General features: G+C 37.1%; 1 protein-coding gene across 1 annotated transcript in view; it reads left to right on the top strand.

The window, feature by feature from the left end:
* The window catches only part of GCC2 (GRIP and coiled-coil domain containing 2), a 28,853-nt gene extending 13,779 nt beyond the window's left edge, over positions 1-15,074 (top strand). Inside the window, 13 exon segments of the mRNA XM_054381819.1 lie at positions 711-875; positions 1,247-1,351; positions 2,245-2,407; positions 2,905-3,005; positions 3,128-3,205; positions 3,879-4,016; positions 5,858-5,979; positions 7,733-7,909; positions 9,342-9,559; positions 10,947-11,141; positions 11,951-12,090; positions 13,003-13,204; positions 14,964-15,074. Of these exon segments, the coding sequence (XP_054237794.1) occupies positions 711-875; positions 1,247-1,351; positions 2,245-2,407; positions 2,905-3,005; positions 3,128-3,205; positions 3,879-4,016; positions 5,858-5,979; positions 7,733-7,909; positions 9,342-9,559; positions 10,947-11,141; positions 11,951-12,090; positions 13,003-13,204; positions 14,964-15,034 (1,875 nt within the window). The 3' untranslated portion in view covers positions 15,035-15,074.
* Positions 15,075-15,406: the final 332 nt, after the last annotated feature.

Raw genomic sequence — 15,406 nt, 5'->3', positions numbered from 1 at the left:
AGGCCCGATTCATAATTACACTGCAGATCCATCTAGCCCACCGTTTCCTTACAGCCGCAGCATATATTCTGCTGATTATGCAGGTGTTGATTTTTTTCAAGTTTGTTATGAGGTATTTTGTAAATAAAAACAGTTTGGGTTGTTGTTGGCGTTTTTCACTTTATTCTTAACCAGCATAATGATGACCAAGATAGAACACTGAAGATGTCTGATCTGTTAAAATCATAGCAAAAATAGCCCAGATACAGGTGTTCTTACTATGTACCAATACAATCTCATTGAAGACTTAGTGGTGCTGCAGTTAAGTCTTTAGGAATTCATAGTGTGAATGTTTTATTTATAAATACATCAGCTGTAGTTGAAGTGGTAGTACTCAAATGTTGTATGTCATTGTGGGAGGAAGGTGATTCTTACAGAAAGCATAAACATTGGGAATTTTTTTTTTCTTATTTCTTACAACTCTAGCCATCTTACAAGAAAACTGGGAAAATGAACTCTGAACAAAACAATCAAATTGTACTAGTGATTTTAATTTAGCCTATTTCTTATTCTGGTTTAAATCATGGACCAGACTCATTTGTAGGAATGCTGTTTGTAAGGAAGTTGGATAGCAATCAGCGTTTGTTTTTTAAACATAGACAACATCTTCTCTCTCAAAGTCTCATAAAAATTTAGCTTACATTTTTATCTTTCCACTGTGATCATTTCAGCATGATCAGTTACACTCTGCTAATGAAGACCTCCTGGCTCGTGTTGAAACACTGCAATGTAATGCTAAGCTGCTGGAAACTCAGCTACTGGAGATACAAAGAGCAAAGGCAAAGGCTGACAAAGATCTAGAAGCTGAAAGGCTTCTGAAAGAGCAGAAAGCAAAGGTAATGCTCTGTAGAGATGGTGAATGGGCTGAAACATTACTTCCACTGGATGTGACTTCTGTTAGATCTTTGTAAACTATGTTTTTATAGAGCAAAGTCCATACTTTTCTTGTTACTTGATTCAGTCTTTTTTGAAGGCCTTGTCTCTTCATTGAAAGAATTGTGCATGGCTGTCACTTAGAATAGATTGAGGATTGTTACAGAATGGGAAAAGCACTTAAAAATTTTCTGGGTTTATTTATTTCACTTTTTTTTTTTCTAAAAGAGGAATCAGTTATTTTTGTTCAACCTAAGTGTTTGTGTAAGTGTACATAAATGCTGACATGTGTTTTGAAATTGCACTGCATAACTGAGAAGTATTTAAATTTCAGGAACACAGTGGTGCTCTCCGAGAAGTAGAGGAACTTCAGGTGCAGCTTCAGAAAGAAAAGAAACATCTGCAGAAAACTATGCAAGAACTAGATCTGGCAAGAAAGGTAGAGTTATGGTTCATGTTAGTGCTTAATGGACTATCAAAGAGTTGGGTCCATCTTGCCATGTTGAATCCCTCTTTCTAGTCTGAGGATTTTAAAGGCCGGGGCTTGCAAAAAGGAAAACTTGAGGGCTTTGACCCCTGTTTTTGTGTTTGGAGAGCTGATGTGTACTTTGGTGATTTGTTGCCTTTTTGGGGTTTGTTGTTGTTGGTTTTGTTTGTGGTTGTTTTGTTTTGGGGTTTTGTTTGGTTTGTTTTGTTTTAGCTTTGGTTATGTGACCTGTCCTGAGTAGAAACAGTAATAGAACTCAGATGTCTGGAGTACTAGCACGGTGCGCTATTCAGAAGCTGCCCTTGTAAGGACATGAAGATGACAGAAACTAATTATCTGCAAATACCCACTGGTAAAACTTAAAAGTAGCAACCTGTTTTCCAAAGCTTCTGGTTCTTGTTTGAAAACAGATTATTTACTGAGGATATGGAAACCTGATAGATGGGTGTCGCTTGTAGGTATGAATAGTCTCAAGTTGTGCCAGGGGAGGTATAGGCTGGATGTTAGGAGGAAGTTCTTCACAGAGAGAGTGATTTGCCATTGGAATGGGCTGCCTAGGGGGGTGGTGTAGGTGCTATTCCCAGAGATGTTCAAGAAAAGACTGGATGAGGCACTTAGTGCCATGGTCTAGTGGATTGGATAGGGCTGGGTGATAGGTTGGACTGGATGATCTTGGAGGTTTCTTCCATCCTGGTTGATTATATGATTCTATTCTATGATTCTATAGTTTTAAAGTTTTTTGTTAGATGGGCAGTATAGTTTTCTAATGTAATTTTTGAAAAACACTAATTTCTTAGCAGTCAAGGCAGATTGTAAGCTGTGATTTTATTATATGTCACTTACAGGATGCTCAGAAGAGTACACTTATGGATATGGAAATAGCTGATTATGAGAGGCTAGTGAAAGAACTTAATCAGAAGATTACTGATAAAGACAGCAGAATAGAAGATCTTGAGCAAGAGACAGGAATTCAGAAACAAAAGCAAGAGACTCTACAGGAAGAAATAAGTAAGTAAACTATACCTGTGGTATAGTTAGTAATGGTACCACAATTCAGAAACAACCTCTTGAGTTGATCAGACTTTGCAGGGAATACTAAACAGCTACATAATCAAAATTACTTTTCAGTAAAGAAAACTTTACTAGGTTATCAGTCATTTGATCTAGTATTGAGCAAATTAAAGCCAGATTGCCTGCCTGACAAATTGCAGTTCCTACCTGGTTAAGTTCCGAAAGTCAGTGACTGACAGGAGTTGTCATTCTGATATACTACACTCACAAAACTTTACTAGTTAGCATGTGGTTTAAAATCCTGAAGTGCAAGTCTTAAAACAATTTCATTTATTTGAAGATCTTTGTGATACTTGGAAATAATAATACTGTGAACTTACTGTAAGCTACTTGTTTGCAGTGCTTAAGAAATCTCAGAATTTGCTTAAATACATTTCCAGTGTTTTTAAGGAGGGGAAGTTTCTTTTTCATGTAATTGCTGTTTTCTGTGTTAGAGTCACTTCAGTCGAGTATGCAACAGGATGAGGAAAGAAATGCCAAGATAAAACAACTTCTGGTGAAGACCAAAAAAGAACTGGCTGACTCAAAACAAGCTGTAAGTCCAGATGTTAATGACTATGTATTCAATTTTTAAACTAACTTTTAAAATATGAGCTGCTAGCTCTTAATTTGCTGAGGTTTGGTTTATTTTAATAACCAGATAACTTTACCATGCAGGAAAATGACCATCTAATGTTGCAGGCATCATTAAAAGGGGAACTGGAAGCCAGTCAACAGCAAGTGGAAGCCTATAAGGCAAGAAACTTCATTTATATCTTAGTATAAGGTTTATTATTTCAGTAGTAATTTGTAGTAGGCAGAAGAATGAAAAGGTGTCATTTTAATACTGTTACTCGTTCATTTTTCTAAATAAGTTTTGTCTGTTTGCTGTTTTCCCCAAATACTTATTTCCCATATGATATTCTTTAAACAGGTTTAACCTTTCTTGTTCCTCTTTCCTTTCTACCAAAAGAGAAGACTGTGTTGTTTGAAGCTTGTAACTAGGATATGTTTTAAAATAGTTTCTTTAAAAATGGAAGTTGTTTCAGTTTAGAAGCAAAAGAATGTAATATTGTCAGCAAAAATCTTAGGTGTTGTCCATCTGTATAAATTTGGTTGGGCAGAATAGGAATTGAATGTAATGAAAGGTAAGAGGGAAGAGAAGGGAGAGAGGTTGGCTTTATAAATGCTGCCACACCACTATTATATTTTTATCTTCAATTCTGTCTTTAAACAACATCTTTTTTTAATTACATGTAAACCCTTGCCTATTTTTTATTACTATTCTGTTTTAATTGGATTCTAATTTTATATTCACTAGATCTGTACAGGAATTAATGTAGTAGAATGCTGTGTTCTTTGTTGCACATCCCTTTGGAGGGGGAACGAAAAAACATGTCATAGTGAAGTTTTCTACTGACTTTTTCAGATACAAGTGTCTGTACTAACATCAGAAAAGCATAAAGTTCAGGAACACCTGCGAACGTCTTCAGAGCAACACCAGCGTACATTGAGTGCTTACCAGCAAAAAATTGCAACCTTGCAAGAAGAGTGCAGAGCAGCCCAGGTAATCTAGTGGAAGAAGTAATAACTGTTAGAGACTTTAGAAGGGAGATTTACTACACTCTCTTGTCTGCTTCTGAAGAAATATTTTGCAGATATTTCACTCCTCTCTTTTTGTCTGTCAAGAATTGGAAATTACATCAGTACTTAATGTATCTGAGTAGTGGTATAGAGGACAAGCCCGACTCCGTCCTGGAACATCCAGACTGTTCTCTTAAATTTCCAGTATGGAAAACCTTGTGATGGTATTTGGCAGTCAAGAGTTTATTTAAAATGACCAGCATGTATACGCTGCAAAGAAAAGAGAAGTTTTTAAAGAAAAGAGATGAAAACCCAAGAAAGGAATATTTATTTGTTCTATATAAAACCAGTTAGCAGAGATATTCTGTTAAAAAAAAAAAAGCTTGTGAAAGATGTTTTGCAAACACCTTTTGATAGCTGCAGTATGGCAGCTGACCTAGATGTGAAACTAACTCTATTGGTGAGGCTTTTGTCCACTGTTAGGTGTTGGTGGAATCTAGTGTACACGTTGAAGACAGACAGGTTCAGGATACAGTAGAATTGTTATGTTCAAACTGTCTTTACAGACATTACTGCACCACGCTGGCTCCTTTCATATGATAGGTGTGCAGCCTGCAGCCTCTCAAACTTCTGCATTTTAAAAAAGATGAACTGAAATGGACAAATGGTTGCTGCTACAGGAGACTTGCTTGAGTTGTACTGGTTGATAACAGTTTTACAGATCCTTTCTTCCTAACTGGTACCTTTCCATGGTGGCTTGCTCCTTGATGTTGTGAAACCATTAAGGGTGTAGATTTTCCGCGCTGGTGTGTTTTTGAAGCTGTTGGAAGATTAGCCTTCTTTAGGTGCTTAAGAAAATAGATATTACTACAATAATATTAACAAAAGAATTTTTCTGGAAGGAAACATAAAGATGGACACCAACACAGCTTGTAGAAGCTAGTAGAAGGCACAAGTCATGCTGATGTTTAAGACTGCATGTCTGAGAACTTTGGAATATTCTACCTCACATAGCCTTACAGGAAGAAAAGAAAATGATTAATTTGAAGAAAATGCCCACAAATCTTAGGGACTCCAGAAAAGGTGACACAATGGCTAAGTTCACTCACCAGTTCAGCTGAAGAGAAACTTTCCAAAATTCTCTTGGAAATGAGAGCATTTTAGTCATCACAAGGATGACTAATGAATCCATGAGGTTTTCCTAAGATCCAAGAGTGAAAACCTGCCTCTGTGTTTTCTTAAAGGAATATTCCAACATGAGTATATGAAGGATGTAATTGCTACTGTGTTGTGAGGTAATTTACTGTATGTCCACAGAAACTTGCCTGTCAGCTGAATTTAGAAGATAAGATAGATGAAACTGCCCTTACAATCAACTAGAACATTGTGTCTTGTGCTGTGTGCTATTACAAGACAGACTTAACTTCAAAATTGTGCATGACATTAAGGCACATTAGATTTTTCTCACATGGGTAGGATAGAGAGGAAAACAGAATTATCCCTTTATTTTCCTTCACCTTTATCTTCATTTAAGGAATAGAACCACTTGCTTGTGAATCAGTGTTAATGTATTTCCTTTTTTTTAATACTGGTATGTTGAAAATCAGTGTCTCTGCGTTAAGTTTCACATTCTATGATACTCAATTCAAATCCAAAGAAACGTGATCTGTTATGGTAGTCACTATTATCTATTTAAAAGAAAAAAAAATGCAGTGGTTAATTCTTTGTTTGTTTGTTTCAGTGCAAGATGCATTTAATTTTAGAGAAATAAGGAAGAAGTAATTAATAGTATAACTTACTAAGGATTTGTTTTCTCTGTGATAGGCTGAACAAGCATCTGTTACATCTGAATTTGAGAGCTACAAAGTCCGTGTTCATAATGTTCTAAAACAGCAAAAGAATAAATCTGCTTCTCAGACAGAATCTGAGGGAGCCAAACAAGAAAGGTAAAACTGAAATTTTATAAGCATACAGAGAAATACTGATACTCAAGTTATTAAGCTTGCCTTTGCTAACTGCTGACCTACAAGGGAGTTCCACTATTTAACTCTTTGCTTCAATATGGAAAATATCAAAAGGGAGACTATTTGCCTTTGTAGTTACTTTGTTGTTCTATTGTTGTTTTTTTTTTTTTCTAACAAACACACACACAGAGACCTCTTTATTTCCATAAACTTTATCTGATCTGTTACCTAACTGTGGCTGCCTATTGGAGCAGAATAAAGTTCATCAATTTGTACCATGATGGTGCTATGTCAGTATCTAATTCCTTGATTTCTTGATTTTAACATTTGTTTTTGTGTAAATTGCCTGTTGTGCAGTCAGAGGGAGCTGTCAGATGTTAGGAAGATTTGTGTGATTCTTAAGAGCAGAAATTAGCCAGCATTATTCTGTGTAGACTTGACACATTGTGTTCTCTTGACATGAAGTATTTATAGCAGAGGGCCTTTTCCAGCTAAGAAGAAAAGAGCAGTCTGTCTGAGTTCACTTCAAACTTTCTCAGGAAGGAATGGCTTAGTGTGGTAAAGCTCTGGCTGTCAGTTAAGTCATCAGTTCCAGCAAATTTATGAAATGCTGTTGTCTCATCAGCTGTTACTTGAGTAAAGAATTGGAAAAAAGTTAACACTGACAAAAGTTCCCTGAAAGTCGTTTAAATATAGTTGTATGCCAGGTAAATTAATTTTTACTTCAGAAAATGTCTGAACACACTGCAGAAGTAGATCAGTTTCTGTAGGTTATTTTTGTAAGTTACTGATAGCTGTCCTTGGTGTTTATCAGTCAGATGTCCATTTCTTAAGAATATCTTAAAACTGCATGCAATTGCGGCTGAAAGTCCACCAGAGGGAGACTTGTGCTTTGTTAGAGGACCAGTTCTACGGTTGTTTTGGGTTTTAAGTACATCTGCTGCCTCATCTTTTCTTTGAAGCAAGGAAACAGCGATAGTTGCATTTCTTTGTCTCTCCTTTTTGCAGAATTTTAACAAGTTCTGACATTAGGTTTTGGTGAAAGAGGGTCACCTGGGAAACCAAGTGGGCAAGTGATCAAGCAATAAAGAGATGACAAATAGGTTTCAAATAAATGGTTTAAAAGTATCATCTTCAAGGATTAATGAGATATACAGTTCATGATATAATGAAGATGTCTACAATACAGAAAGCATAAAACAAGAATGTGTGTGACTTACGATTTTTTTCTTTCTACTGTATCTGATTTTGATATATTTCTGACCAACAGACTTTATCTGGTTTTGTTAACTGATACTGCTCTCTAGTCTGATAAATAAAATAATCTCCAATCATTTCTCTCCTAGATTCAGTCTCATTGAACTGATGTGTGTTTACTAAATAAACAAAAAACCCCTGCACCACTTTGAAGAAGAAATTTTCTTCCATCTGCATCCCACATATTACCTCCTTGTCTTCTTCCTCCAAACCAGGTTGAAGTAGAAAGTGATAAAAAGTGTGACTGGTTATCACAATAGTTACATTCCCAGCAGTTCAGATGGGATCAAATAAACCTCTTTGTAGCTATACTGCAACGGGATCAGAACTTCTCTAAGTTGCTTCTTCTGCAGTCACATTCTAGGATTATTTTGGTCATGGTGCTGTGTTGGATCAGCTGTCCCATACGTTGTGGATGTCATATAGGTTCTGAAATAATGATTGTATGTTGCTTGTTTCTTTTTTGTCCCCCTTGTAGAGAACAGTTGGAAATGATGATAGATCAGCTTAAAGTTAAGCTGCAAGATGCTCAGCATGATTCACAGATGAATGCATCTGAGCTCCAAGCGCTACAGTCTGAACATGACACCTTGCTGGAAAGACACAATAAGATGCTGCAAGAGACTGTTGCAAAAGAGGCTGAACTCCGTGAAAAGTATGGTCTGATGATGAATAAATGTTAGATATTTTATTTTGTGTGAACTTCAGGGATTGGGTGCATAATAGCCTATAACTTTACTCCCCAAAGAAAGGGCATTATTGTTGAGAAACGTAAAGGAATTTGCAAAAGGAGTGTTTTGCTGGTTTTTATAAGCCTTCACAAGTTTCAGCAATGAAAATGTAGCTGATAGGGAATGTGAGACTTCTGCAAGCTTTCTACCTCTTATCTGTCAGATTCTGAAATTAGCATTTTCAAGCACTTTTGACTGTTTTTACATCCAATGCTCAATGCTGTGTAAGTGTTCAACTGCTTAACTAAATTTTATGGATGTTTTCTATTAAAAAAATAGGGTAGTTAAATCCTGTGCAAGTGATTTCACTGACAAAATATCCACCAAGGGCCTTCCTTACAGAAAGTACTGGGGTTTAAGTCTGTGCTTGACACAATCTTAATTTGCCATTTCTTTCAGAATTAAAGGATCTGTTTAATATGTGTCACTTCTTTAAAAATCACAAGTACCTAATACTTGAGCTATTAAAAAATGATCTTTCCTTTTCTTCTGTTTAGGGTACCAAGACATTCACATGAAATAATCATTAGAAATTGCAGCTTCGTGTTAGGAACCATTTACTTGCTGTCACTGTCTTCATACTGTTTGGTCTGTTACCAATAGCCACATGATGATTCATTGTAATCAATGAAATTGTGTCTTGCATTTTTCTGGAAACAGCCCATATCTCAGTTGGTTCCCTTCATACCCAGAGAGGGTCTAGCTCTTTGCTACTCTGGTTACATCTAAGTGTGTGCAATTATAAGGGCAAGTCCTATGCTTAAACTTTCCATACATGCACTTGTTTCACTGCTTGTGACAATTTTGGTGTGCTTCTGGACTATCTCCAAACCAAGTACAATTGATGCATTACTGGTAATTTTCTTGCTAACAACTCCATTCTTCTGCTCTCTTTTGTGCTGGAAGTTGAAGCTTAGAAAACATTAAACTTGGCTTCTTCCAAGCATGTTTTTTAAAGTCCTGTGTGTTTGGTAAATAACTGTTTGAGGGAGTATAAGGTAAGTGACATGCCATGTATGACACTATAAACACTCATGTTGCAGTTTTAGAATTTAAGAATGTTTGGATGGCATTGTCTCCAGTACTTTAATTTTTTTCTCAAAAACGTCTGAATTTTGGGTTCTGAAATAAAAATCAAGGGTTTATATAGACTGAATTCATGTGGTAGGTACAAGTTTTTCAGTCTTAGATTTTCCCTGTAGAAAGAAGAATTTAAGTGGAAAAAAATTGCATGGTTGTTCTTAGGTAATCATACCCATGAAAATTAAAAACTATTTGAAATAACAAATTTTGAAAAGTATAAACAACAGTGTCTTGTTGTCCATCTCTTACAGTTTGTGTATTTGCTGTTTGCAGGCTCTGCACAATACAGTCTGAGAACATGGTCATGAAAACAGAGCATGCCCAGACTTTGAGTCAGCTGACAGCCCAGAATGAAGCTCTCCGGAACAATTTCAGAGATCAAGTCAGGAACCTGCAAGAAGAGCACAGGAAGACAGTAGAGACACTTCAGCAGCAACTGTCTAGAGTAGAAGCTCAGCTCTTCCAACTCAAGAGTGAACCAAGCACTAGAGGTAACTTTCAGTCCTAGTGTCAGGTTTTCTTGGGTTTGATAAAATTTTTGCATACCTGAGTCTGAATCTAATACGTGGTTATAGTGTGTGCTTCTGTAATACACCAGAAATCTTTTCTGGAGCATGTTGTACCAATCCACTGATAGCAAATAAGGAATGTTTGTTGTTACTGCACCTTCAGAATCTTGAAAGTGCTTGAATGCATCCAGAGGTAGGCAACAACGCTGGTGGAAGGAATCTCCTGTGACAGGTGGCTAAAGACTTTGTGCATGTCTAGTTTGGAGAAAAGGAGGCTGAGGTGCGACCTCGTTTTTCTCTTACATTTTCCTGAGATGGGGAAGTGGAGAAGGAGGTGCCAATCTGTTCTCCCTGGGATCCAGTGTTAGGACACATTGTAATGGCTCAAAGATGTACCAAGGGAGTTTCAGACTAGGCATTAGGAAGCAATTCTTTACCAAGAGGGTGGTCACACCCTGGAGCAGGCTTCCTAATGAGGTCCTCAATGCCCCAAGCCTGTCGGTGTTTAAGAGGCATTTGGACAATGCTCTTAGCAGCGTGCTTTGACTTTCTGGCCAGCCCTGAAGTGATCAGGCAGTTGGACTAGATGAGTGTTGTAAATCTCTTTCAGCTTGAAGTATTCCATTCTGTTCTAGAATCTGCACCACTGTTACCTCTTCTGTAGTATCTGCCTTGTCATGCAGAGGGAGGGAAATTACTCTGTAAATATTTGTTGTTTTTCCTATCAGTTTGTCTCAGATTTTGTAGCATACTGGCCACCTGTCTACACTAGGAGGGGTAAAGCTAAGGAAAAGTGTACTGAAAGCTGTCCTAACAATGTTTGTAATTGGTATACTTGCTATTTGATCCCTCTTCTAATTTAAGATCTTACTGTGTTCAAGCTGAAGTGCTGGTTTTATATCTGAACTTACTAATTAGGATGTTGTTGGACATTTGTCCAACAGCAGTAAGAGTTTAAGAAGTTACTTTTTCCATATGTTACTGAAGCAGCAGCGTGGTCCACATGGGTATTAGAACAATGTACACCTCCTACAGGACTGGTTAAAAGAAAATCTAATTCTATTGTGCATTAAAAACAGTTGATGCTCATCATAGCTACATCTTCAGGGAGAGTTGCATTAAGATTTCAATGGCAATTTTTATTTCAGAGACTGTCAAGTTTGGATTTAGAAACAGACTTTGATAGGAATGGTCATTTGGAGGTGAAAGTCTATATTTTCTACTATAGAAGTTGTGTGTATCTGGCTTTCTCCCTTTTTCCTCAGCTTTCCTCCGCTTTCTATATATTACTCTTCAATCTGAAAATCACACCTACGAAGTAGCCCTACCAATTTCATTCTGATGACAGACATTAGTTAATATCTTTCAGGTCCAGCTGTTTCAAATCCAGCAACAAAGAACTTAAGAGAACGGCGGAACACTGACCTTCCTGTCCTTGATGTGCACACTGTAGCTAGGGAAGAGGGAGAAGGTATGGAAACAACAGACACAGAGTCTGTCTCTTCAGCCAGCACCTATGTACCATCCTTGGAACAACTTCTGAACTCCCCAGAAGAAAAACTGGGTAGGTAGAATGCAACTTTTCGAAGCACTTGCCTCTGTAAGTTGCAGAAGTTTGTGCCTTCAAAATACCTGAGGACATTGTGTTTTCATGTGTTTCGGTTCAGGACACAAGTCTGCTTAAGTACCACTGAGTTTACACTGTCAATTTCTGTAGGAATTTTGTCCTTGAGTAAGGACTAACAATAAAACGTTGCCAAAGGTTCTAGTGATTTAAAGATGTCATATTTGTGACTTTCTAAAGGGAAAAGAATGGATGAGCAAGTCATAGTTACAGAACTTCTTGTATTCTAGACTAGTTTATATGTCAGACAAGTGCTGGTTTAAGTCTTATTTATAAAAGGATAAAAGTGTCTGTTCATCTTAGTGTGGCTTATTAGAAAAGATACTTATTTATAGGCCTTTTTTTTTCTAGGAAAAGGAAAGCCAGCATGAAGAATAATGCTCTACAAGCCCTCAAAAAAGTAGAAAAAATATGTGGTAGCATCTAATCATGTTTTAAAACTCTACCGAACATTATGTGTAGAATTGTTCAAAATGTCCAACTATGGGTAGGAAACGAGGTAAATTAAAACCATTTATCCTGACATACTTGGAACATTGGATTTGCCAATGTCCTAATAGACTTAGATACACAAAAACAGATCACAAAACAAGCATGCAGTAGCGATGATGCCTGGTAATTTTGCAGTCTGACTTCGCATGGATTTTGTTTCTAAGAAATTACATTAATCAAATCCTAATGTCAGGTTAGTGTAAAGCAGATGCAGGTGCTTTCTCCTTCTCTGAGTTTTCTTTCCCAATTAATTGCAGAACCACCTCAATGGCAAGCAGAAATTACAAAGGATGAACTCATTCAGAAACTAAACACAACAGCGAAGAGTGCTGATCACTTGAATGAATTACTTCGTGAATCAGAAGCAACCAATGCCATCCTAATGGAACAAATAAAGGTTAGCAGATATGCAGGGAATGTGGAGACAGGTCTCATTTCTCTGGTCTTCTTCTTAGACCAGATGTTCAACAGCAAACATGTTTCAGAAAATCCCATTCTATAAAATTTTCATGATGCAAACCTTCATTTTGGAAAGGCTTTTATTTCACAGGACTAATTAAGTGATACCAGATTTAACTTCAGTTTTGGTTGTTTTTCTTTTCCTTCCATACTGTTTCTAGCTGGGGTGGGGGAAAAGTAAAAATTGCTACCAAAAAAACTCCCCACCAAACCCTCAAAAAACCCACAAACCACACACCCCCAAACCAAACAAATCTCTTAAAGTTTGGATGTTTAGTGAAGTGCCTTTATTTTCACTCAGATAAAAGCAGTAAATCCCAAGGGAAGCAGTGTCTGGTTTCTCTTCCTCTAGCCCCTCTTACATGTCTTAATTTAAAAGAAGATGTGCGTTTAGAGACACATGTGCTAACAGAGTTGGTTTGGTTTGATTGTACTTCCCTGAGTATTCTGAACATATTTTTGAAATTCACATCTTCTCTAGACATACTGAGCATTCTTTTATAAAATGTTTCTTAATCAGTTATAATATTGTTAAATATTTGATCCACATTGCTTATTTTACAGTTCAACTCTTTATCACTGAGATCGAATAGTTAATGCCATATAATCATTGTAACTACTGCATTGATTTAATCAAAAAAGTTGGTTTTTTGATCAATGGAATGTTACTCCTGGACAACATTATCACATGCTCAATTTCCTCTGAATTTCTGTCCAGAATATGTTGCTTTGCACGCCTTCGTTTTTGAAGCAAGCTGCACAATTAACTTTTTATCTTTTCAAAAGACCTTTGTTCTATTGGTCATTATGTAAAGCAAACAATATTGTGTAATTTTTTCCTCATCTGCAGCTTCTTAAGAATGAAATAAGAAGATTGGAAAGGAATCAAGAGAGAGAAAAGTCTGTGGCTAATCTAGAATACTTGAAGAACGTTCTATTGCAGTTTATATTTCTAAAATCGGGAAGTGAGAAAGAAAGGCTGCTCCCAGTAATAGACACAATGTTGCAGCTCAGCCCTGAAGAGAAGGGGAAGCTAGTTGCAATTGCCCAAGGTAGGTGGTGTTCAACCATTGTTGCAAAAAAAGGAAGAGTGGAAGCAAAGGCAGCTGAAGTTCTGTGCTTTCTTTTATGCAGACTTTTGAAGGAAAACATAGTAGCGTAACGCCAGTGAGCTAGCAATAAAACCACCTTGCTCTGTTGGGAAGTTACTACTTAGTTTTCAGAAAACAGGACAAATGTCCACAAAGATAAATAAAATTACAACAAAATGTAATTTCTTTTTAAACTCACATGATTATGAAGACAGTAGTAAGCTGTAAAAATTCAGTATGTTAATGTTTTAAGCAGAGTGAAAAGATTTCTGTCAAACTGACATAATAATACAGGCTAATATAAATTACTTTCTTGGCAGATGTTCTGAAAAGATAATTAAAGTGGTCCTCTCAAGGCAGAGGACCTACAGATCTAACACTAGTTTCAATAAATGAACTTTAAAAATTTCTTTGAAGAAAATATGCTTTTTGTTTAAGAAATAAAGCATCCAGGGAAGGAAAGAAAAAGAGTTAAGCCTCTGCAAGAAGTTAGCCCAAGAGCTGACTGTATAATGCTAATATATATATATATATAATAATAAATGGCTCTACTTCAAATACTGTGAAAGTTTGTCCTCTTAAAAGCTCTTCTTAAGGTATTGTCAGTATATCTTCTTGTGATGGTTTAGAGGCTAGGTGTCTTTAAGAACCACAAAGACTTCCAAGTCTAGAGAGGCCCAGGAGGTGGACCAGGAGGTGTATTTCCTTCCCATAAGTCCTGCATCCCTATAGAACCAGCTGCAGAATCAGTTTTCTTCCCTTTTCTCTTTCTCTGTCCTTCTGGGAAGGAATCGCAGAATCAGCCAGGTTGGAAAAGACCTCAGCAATCCTCAAGTCCAAAAAGGACTCGCAGGTTGTTATCTATGGGAGGGGAGGCCTGGTGTCGGCCTTGGCGATGCTGCCGGCTAGGCCTGGAGCACTCTAACTGGGGCCCGGAGCTGCCAAGCTGAATTTTTGCTGCAACACAATGGTGTGGTTATGGAGGGTAGAGAGGCTCGACAGGGAGGGGGTATGAAGGTTTGGGTTTGTTGGCCTGATTTAAAGGGAGGTTTTGTGTGAAGCTTTGGCTTAATGGGGTTCTGTGTTAAACCCAGACTATGGATTTTTGTGTATTTTGTTTTATGTAGTTATGAATAGCATTCCCATTTAAACTTTCCAATCATATCCAATTCTTTGTGTGAGTGGTTTTGGGGGATTTTTTTGCCCCTTTTGGAATAGGTAAGAGAGCAATCTGTCTTGCTCTAAACTAAGACACTTCTTATACTTCACTAGCAACTGACCTATACTGCGTTTAAAAATTAATATAAGGAGTAAATACCATGTGTGTAGCACTTAACTCATGGAGAAAAGCACCTGAATAAGGGTGGTGGTATAATGCTGCATTCCCTGATAGGCTTTGCGTTTGAAAAGATGAGATGTAAATCAACTCCATAACATTTTAGTGTTCTGGCACTGTGATGAACACAGGTTGGACTTTCCTGAAGAAAAGTGATAAATGGCCTCTTTAAAATGTCCTTAAGTACCCAAAGTAAAGTGAATTTGGCAATAAAATCCATTCATGTACCTGTGGCAGCCCAAGGGTGCGTATTAAATGTTATCTTCTCAACAAGTTTACAGAGACAGCATTTGAAAAAGGGCAGAGGCAGGGAAAGAAACAAGGTCTTGTAGCCAAATTATGCAGTGTCTAACATAATAAAATATGGGTTTTTTTCTCTTTCAGGTGAGGAAGAGAATACCTCACGGCCCTCTGGGTGGGCTTCGTATCTGCACAGCTGGTCGGGACTTCGCTGAGACAGTGGAAATGCTGAATCTTTAAACATTCCATGGTTGCAAAAAGAGACATCTTAATGTAGAATAGCAATCTATTGGTGTTGTAGCACTGAACTACAGGTTTTTATTTCTGTGTGTTATTTCAGCTTTTTAGGGTCTTCTAAGAAAGAAGCCCTCAGTAGCTCTGAGTGACTGTCCTATTTTATGCTGTGACAGTATATTCATCTCGTAATTGTTGAAGATGATGATCAGAAGTATAATGAGAAGTGACTAACTGCAAGTTGCTTGGAAACAGGATTTGACAAACCTGTGGTGGCTCTTTTGATGGAGATTTAAAAATTTGATCTAACAGAGTAACTGGAATAACCAATCTTTAAAGCATTTTAAAGTGTT

Source organism: Indicator indicator, chromosome 1 (genome assembly GCF_027791375.1).
Source record: "Indicator indicator isolate 239-I01 chromosome 1, UM_Iind_1.1, whole genome shotgun sequence".
Lineage (NCBI taxonomy): Eukaryota > Metazoa > Chordata > Aves > Piciformes > Indicatoridae > Indicator > Indicator indicator.
The sequence above is the reverse complement of the archived record's forward strand: the minus strand, read 5'-3'. Positions and strand labels throughout refer to the sequence as shown.